Below are 8180 nucleotides of genomic sequence, written 5' to 3'. Positions count from 1 at the left end.
CAGAGAAGCTAAAACAGGAGAAACGTGATCTCTTTTCCTGGTTCCCGTCAGAACACGTGCTGCAGCATTCTGGATCAGTTGAAGAGTCCTTATGGACTTTTCCGGGCAGCCTGATAACAAAGAATTGCAGTAATCAAACCTGGAAGTAACAAATGCATGGACTAGTTTTTCTGCATCATTTTTAGACAGGATATTCCTGATTTTCGCAATATTACGTAAGTGAAAAAAGGCGATCCTTGAAATTTGCTTTAAGTGGGAATTAAAGGACACGTCTTGGTCAAAGATAACTCCAAGATTCCTCACAGTGGTGCTGGAGGCCAGGGTGGTGCTGGAGGCCAGGGTGGTGCAGGAGGCCAGGGTGGTGCAGGAGGCCAGGGTGATGCTGGAGGTCAGGATGGTGCTGGAGGCCAGGGTGGTGCAGGAGGCCAGGGTGGTGCAGGAGGCCAGGGTGATGCTGGAGGCCAGGGTGGTGCTGGAGGCCAGGGTGGCGCTGGAGAACAGGGTGGTGCTGGAGGTCAGGGTGATGCCATCCAGAGTAACTATATCTTTGGATATTGCGTCACGGAGGTGCTTGGGTCCGAGAGCAATAACTTCAGTTTTATCTGAGTTTAACATTAGAAAATTACAGGTCATCCAGGTTTTAATATCCTGAAGGCACGTTTGAAGTTGAGCTAACTGATTAGTTTCATCCGGCTTGATTGATAGATATAACTGAGTATCATCTGCATAACAATGAAAGTTTATGCAGTGTTTCCTAATAATACTGCCTAAGTAAAACTGAATAGTGGGGGAAGCTGACTTTTTACCTATATATGGTAAAATGACTGATATTAAAAACTCAATGTCTGGATTTTTTTAATCAATATCAGATCACTCAAATGTATAGTTAAGTAGAGAATTTATCATTTTATCCAAGCCCTAGTATTGATTTGTCTTGCTATGTCAATGGAAAGTTGTGACGAGATCCCACATTTCATAATTCATTACATCTTCCCTAAATTAATGTACAATATTTCTCGTCACGTCCCTGTGTGATTCTTGCAGATGTTCAGCAGCTGTTGGTGGTTAAAGAAGAGGTTCCCCCTGAGCAGCAGGAGTGTAGCTCCCGTGTGGACCAGCAGGAGCCAGAGACCCCCCCACACATTAAAGAGGAACCGGAGGATCTGTGGAGCAGTCAGGAGGGAGAGCAGCTTCAAGGGCTGGAGGAGGCTGATATCACCAAGTTCCCATTCACTCCTGTCCCTGTGAAGAGGGAAGATGATGAAGACAAAGCTCAGTCCTCATGCAATCAAGGAGGTAAAGACTAAAGGTTTTTATTACATAAGTTCCATTTTACCACTTATTTTTGCCCATGTTGCTCTCTGTAGAAAACATTTCAAGAGTTAGGTAAGTTAATGTTATTTCTAGATCAAATTAAAACACAGCTACAGCTGACCAAAGGGCTGCATAAAAGAATATTAAAATGCAAAAAATTAATTAGAAAGGAAACACAAAAAGGACACTCCAACAACAACAAGCAGCAGTCCACAAATCCAGACTTTTAGTGTGTGTAAGGACACCTAATGGTCAAGTCGGTGTCACCGTTTATGCTTTCTCCTCACAGGTAGCTTCCCAGCGATCACTGACAGGGTAGATCTGAGGTCAAGTCAATTAAATTGTATTTATAGTATCAATTCATAACAAAAGTTATCTCAAGACACTATACAGATAGAGTAGGTCTAGACCACACTCCAGAATTTAGGAGGAGGTTTTTCTGCAGAAACCTCGGACAGACCCAGGCCCCAGGAACATGGAGCGGGACCAAGGTGACAGCTGCTACCATGATTTTGGAGCCTCTCTGATCCAAGGGAACATGCTGGGGAAAAAAGAACATAAGGACTCCGGGGAATGACTCCCCAGAGCTAGGTTAGTAACTAGCATTTCTGGGACATGGATGCACATACATGAAAAGATAGAAAGATAGAGGAGAGAGGAGCTCAGTGTATCAAAGGAAGTCCCCAGCTGTCTTAAACTATTACAGCATAACTAAGAGAGACAGGGTAAAGAGAGGGGCCTGGTCGGGCGAGGTCAAGTCAACTTAATTGCCTATTCTGCAATATGTGCCAGGCATACAGAGCTATTGAAATATTTTTGCTCCAACCCACGATGCAATAAGGACACATACAACAAGTATCATTAAAGATAAGACATACGTACAAATAAGATAAAGAAAGATAACTGATATATACAATCCAGTAATACAATCTACAATCTAAATAGTGCAAATGTAAGGCAAAATTAAACTAACTAATCAAAACTAAAGATGAAGAAATTTGAGATGTGCAACATAAAAAGAAGAGTTCACTTAAGCAATACGTCTTTCAGGCTAAGTGGGTTAAAAGGTAATTACTGTTTTTTTTTCAACCTGGAGCTTATTTTTCTATGTTTTTGTATCTAAGTGACTGATGGGAACATCAATCTTTGACATTGGTCCAGTATAGATTGTTTGCCATGCAGTGCCCCTCTATACCTTGAAAAAATTGGTAGGTATTCTTTAATACCTGCCAAAGTTTACACACGTGATTAGTTCCACACTGCAAAGATTGTTGTTCTCATTAGTGACTTAGACACAAAAACATGGACAAAATAAGGTCCAGGTTGGAAAGGAAGGCAGTTACCCTGCCAAAGTTTACACACACACATAATAATTTCCACCCTGCAAACATTTAACAACCACCACAGATCTTTCAGCCCTGACTGCTCGACTGATTTAAACTCAGTGAAACTGATTAGTCGGGAGGCTGACGTTTTACTTATATACCCATGGTAAAAAGGCTCATATTAAAAGAAAAATATCTGGATTTTATTATTTATTATCAGATCACTCAAAGACATAATTTGGTTGGAGAATTGATCTTTTTATCCCAGCGCTAGTATTGATTTGTCTTCCTATGACAGTGGAAAGGTGTGACGAGATCCCACATTTCATAATTCACTACATATTTCCTAATTGAATGACCAACATTTCTCTGTAATGTCCCTGTGTGTTTCCTGCAGATGTTCAACCGCTGTTGGTGGTTAAAGATTGGGTTCACCCTGAGCAGCTGGAGTGTTTCTCCAGCGTGGACCAGCAGGAGCCGGGGTCCCCCCCACACATTAAAGAGGAACCGGAGGAATTATCGAGCAGTCAGGAGGGAGAGCAGCTTCAAGGGCTGGAGGAGGCTGATATCACCAAGTTCCCATTCACTCCTGTCCCTGTGAAGAGTGAAGATGATGAAGAGGAAGCTCAGTCCTCACGCAATCAAGGAGGTAAAGAGTAAAAGTTTATATTACATAAGTTCAATTTTACCACTTATTTTTGCCCATGTTGCTCTCTGTTTCTCTGTTTTTGCCCATGTTGCTTAGATATTAAGTGTTAACGAGCAGTTGGACAGGTGTACCTAATAAAGTGGCCGGTGAGTGTATTTCGTAAATGAATAAACAACATTCCTCTGTAATGTCCCTGTGTGTTTCCTGTAGATGTTCAACAGCTGTCGGTGGTTAAAGAAGAGGTTCCCTCTGAGCAGCAGGAGTGTAGCTCCAGCGTGGACCAGCAAGAGTCCTCCCCACACATTAAAAAGGAACAGGAGGAATTCTGGAGCAGTCAGGAGGGAGAAAAGCTTCAAGGGCTGGAGGAGGAGGATATCACCAAGTTACCATTCACTCCTGTCCCTGTGAAGAGGGAAGATGATGAAGAGGAAGCTCAGTCCTCACAGCTTCATCTGAGACAAACTCAACACATGGAAACACAAGCTGATGAAGAGGACTGTGGAGGACCAGAACCAGCCAGGAACTCACATCCACTTTTTCAACCAGAGACTGAAGACCAGCCTGAAGACTCTTCTGAACCTGGGACTGATGACAGTGCTGATTGGAAGGAGACCAGAGAACCTCAGTCAGCTTTAAAGTCTCTGAAACATGATTCAAGATGTAAGCAACCATTCAGCTGCTCTGAGTGTGGGAGGAGATTTAACGACAGGAGAAATCTAAATAGACATATAAGAACTCACACATTAGAAAAACCTTTCGGCTGCTCTATTTGTAATACAACTTTTAGTCAGAGTGGAACTTTACAGAGACATATGGCAGTCCATACGGGAGAAAAACCTTTCAATTGCTTAGTGTGTAGGAAGTCTTTTACACTTAGTGGCTGTTTACAGAAACACATGAGAATCCACACAGGTGAAAAACCATTTAGATGCTCTGAGTGTGGGAGAAGATTTAGTCAAAGCTCAAGCCTGAAGACACACATGATAACTCATACAGGAAAGAAACCTTTCAGTTGCTCGGTCTGCAATAGATATTTTACACTGAGGGCACATTTAAAAAAACACATGAGAACTCACACAGGAGAGAAACCATTCAGCTGTTCTGAGTGTAGGAAAAGGTTAGATTGCAAGACGAGTTTGAAGAGACATATGAGAGTCCACACAGGAGAAAGACCTTTCAGCTGCTCAGTCTGTAAGAAAGCTTTCAAACAGAGGGAACATTTAAAAAGACACATGAAACAACACACAGGAGAGGAACCGTCTACTTCCTCTGTAAGTGACATTAGAAATCAGCAGGAGTGGAGCTCCAGTGTGGACGAGGAGCAGCCAGAGAATATCAGCCAGGTTGGAACTCTTTCTCTCTAACCCTGTAATTTGTCAACTCAGTAAATTCAGCGGTTATCCGGTAACTAGTCTATATCCATGACCTTCCACTACCCAGGATTTCCCTGTTGCCGTCAGAAATTCTGCCGGAAGTCCTACATTTTTGGCCGGTTGAGATGTGTTAACATTTAAAATGGACCCAAATAGCATTGTGTTCTTTGTGATTTGGGAAGGAAGGTTGGACTGCGTCAACGCAGCGATGGCCTTGATTTCTTTGTTCTGTTCTTTGAAGTTGATTTCTTTCTGGCTAAGTTACGTGGTATCAGATTGGTTCAAAGATTTGCATACTTGCTGAACCGAACCATTTTAGGCCTTTTCTGATACTGGTAGGCATATTATATCTCAAGAACAACTCTGAACGCACAACAACTTGATTCATACATACTCAAGTTGATATATTGTCACTGCACTGGTTTGTTCTACATAATTACTTTAAGGATCCAACTACAAATGAAACGACTCAACAGGAAGGAGTTTCAGCATTTTACTGCGAGATATACTGTATATATCTATATATGTATAATTACTTCATAAAATACTTTCCTGGCAAGCATTAGCTTAATACCGTCCCTTAACTTTAAGTTAGCTCTTGTTACTGAATACTAAATTCAATACAAGTAAAATATTTTATCTGTGAAATGTTACATGTTGAATAGTTTGGCAAATCTTTCACATTAACATCCAAAAACAGCACTAAAGTCTTTTTAGATAGATAGATAGATACTTTATTCATCCCAAAGGAAATTTTGTAGCGATGAGTCTGAGTCTTTATGGTCAGAATAAGACGAGTCCTTCCCAAGATGCCAGCGGTCTATTGGTTGCCCTGTCAGGGACATCTGCATAACATCAGCATGTTTCAGTTTTTTACATTCCTTTTCTTTCATATTTAATAGATACACAGGTGATTCAGGTATACAGGGAATATATGAGCCCATCTTTCAGTTTTGGAGCAACAGGTATGAGACACGAGTTCTTTAAAACTTTACCGTAGAATATGGCTGTCTGAAACGTTTACACACTGCGGTAAAATCCTGGAACCAGCTTCCAGAAAAAGGTGTGCGTTCTCCTTCAATTCATTCATTTTAGAATAGGTCGGATGCATTTTTCTCTCAACAGATGTAATGTGTAATTATAAAACTTTTTATTAATCTAACTTATTTATGAATTGTGAAATTTTAAACACAAAATGTATGTTTTATTAAAACATGTTAAAATGTGTATGTCATGTGTGTATATGTGTATATATAATATGTATGTATATACAGTATATATGGATGTATTTATGTACTGTGTGTGTGTGTGTGTGTGTATATAGATGCGCTTGCTAGAGTCTGGAATAGAGGATTTTGTATCCTGTACCAAAATGTTTTTCAATAAATTTAAGACTAGAAAATGGTAACTCTTTCCATTTGTTTAATTAGTGTATTTAGTTAAATAAAGTCAAATACTTTTTGACAAATGTATCTGTGTGTGACCTCTCTTCTCTTCTTATCTTCCAGGTCTTTCCATAAAGGACAGGTCTAGACCGGACTCTGGGATGTTATTTATCTCCCAGGTCTTTCATAAAGAGAAATGAATACTATTATAAACAGAATTTACAGATAGATTTGTCCTCTGAATATAAAATGTAGAAAACAAGTATTGTGAGCAAGATTTACAGCTGGATATGTACTAAATATAATATACAGGTGGATATTACTATAAATAGAATTTTTACAGATATGTACAATGAACATAATATCCTAATGGTTGTTATTATAACTACTATAATGATTACGTAAACACACAGGTAGCTACTATATGAAAAGGGATTTTAACAATTCAGATTCTGGGGTGGAGTTGAAACGGGTCACATGCATTTTTCACAATAAAAAGGAAAGTTATATTTTATTGTATGGTTGTTTGGTTTCTGGCTATTTTTTTTTAACCCTCGTGTTGTCTTCCAGTCAAAATTGAAAATCAACACTTTTGTTGGCGCTTTTATCGATGTTTTTAGGTCTTTGTCACTTTTTTGAAGTTTTCAACACAACGTAACACTAACTTATTAACGTTAGTTTGATAGTTCTTTTGGAATTTATGGTGAAAAAAACTAATTTAGAGGAAATTATACCTAATGTTTGAGTTAGAAAAGCAGAAATTAGGAATTATTTAGACTAAAATCAAAACATTAAAACATGAGGGCAACATGAAGGAAACATGAGGGTTGGAAGATTATTTTTAGGCATTTATTTTCCACATGACAAATGAAGGCAGCAGAGGGCCACAGGTCGGAGTTGAACCCTAGGCCGCTCTACCAACTGAACTAACCCGGCGACTCTTACCTGGCTTTTTAAATATAAAGTAAGCTGGTAAAAACCCAGATTGAGATTCAGATTCTGAATGTGTGTGCCCCCCCCCCCCCCCCCCCCCCCCCCCCCCCCCCCCCCCCCCCCCCCCCCCCCCCCCCCCCCCACACACACACACACACACACACACACACTCTGACATTGCTCCATTAGTGCATGTATAGGAGTGTGTGTGTAATGTGTTATAACAACAGAGTGTAAACTGTAATTTACCCTTGCAGGACTAGTAAAGGATACAACTTAATTATTATATTATTATTATTATTTAATCGGCTGTTTAAGTGACCTGTAACAAAATTATAATATTACTACTTCTATTACTACTACTACTACTACTACTACTAATAGTAATAATAATAATGATAATAATAATAATAATAATAATAGTAGAATATTGGTTTACATGTAAATGGACTCAATGATAAAGATTCTATTCTGTTTCATCAGTTTTTCAGGAGGTTTTATTTTGAAGGGCGACAGGCGGAAGTCTCTTGTACAGACGGGGATGTTTTAATCCTCTCCAAAACACAAAGAAGACGAAGAAAAAGAAGATTCCGACGTTTCTACAGAAAGAGACGACCCAGACGGCCGGATGTGGTTTTAAAAACACCTTGAACAAAGCCACGTGGAGCAGGTTGGTTTCTTCCTCTGACCGGAAACGCGGTTATCGCTGCAAGGCTACCGTTAGCTGTTAGCTGCTAGCTGTTAGCCGTTAGCTGTTTGCTGTTAGCCGTTAGCTGCAGCTAGATAGATAGATAGATCGATAGATAGATAGATATTTATTGATCCCAAAAAATGGGAAAATTACAGTGTTACAGCAGCTCACAAAATATACATACATACAATATACATGAAATAATAATAATAATAACAAAATATAAGAACAAATATTTAAATATATACAAGATGGAGAAACAAAATGTGCAACTGTTTAAGTATGCTAAAATGTAAATGAACCAATCGGGTCGGTTGCCCTTATTGCAATATTGTGGTGTCTCAAAGTCTCATCTAGCACCCAGGGGTGACGTGTTGAAGAGTTTTATTGCCTGTGGTAGGAATGATTTCCTGTAGCTAGCTCCTGTTAAATCACCTCAAAATCTGAGGCCATGGTTCTCAGCAGGAAACCGATGGAGTGCTTTCTTCGGGTAGGGGGTGAGTCCTTACC

General features: G+C 39.7%; 1 protein-coding gene across 1 annotated transcript in view; it reads left to right on the top strand.

The window, feature by feature from the left end:
• LOC117957223 (involucrin-like) overlaps window positions 1–4652 on the top strand; it is a 13554-nt gene extending 8902 nt beyond the window's left edge. Inside the window, exons 3-6 of the mRNA XM_034892820.1 lie at window positions 1045–1296; window positions 3037–3165; window positions 3499–3621; window positions 4537–4652. Of these exons, the coding sequence (XP_034748711.1) occupies window positions 1045–1296; window positions 3037–3165; window positions 3499–3621; window positions 4537–4652 (620 nt within the window). The remainder of the gene's footprint in view (window positions 1–1044; window positions 1297–3036; window positions 3166–3498; window positions 3622–4536) is intronic.
• Window positions 4653–8180: the final 3528 nt, after the last annotated feature.

The sequence above is a fragment of the Etheostoma cragini genome, chromosome 14, assembly GCF_013103735.1.
Source record: "Etheostoma cragini isolate CJK2018 chromosome 14, CSU_Ecrag_1.0, whole genome shotgun sequence".
Classification (NCBI taxonomy): domain Eukaryota; kingdom Metazoa; phylum Chordata; class Actinopteri; order Perciformes; family Percidae; genus Etheostoma; species Etheostoma cragini.
The sequence above is the reverse complement of the archived record's forward strand: the minus strand, read 5'-3'. Positions and strand labels throughout refer to the sequence as shown.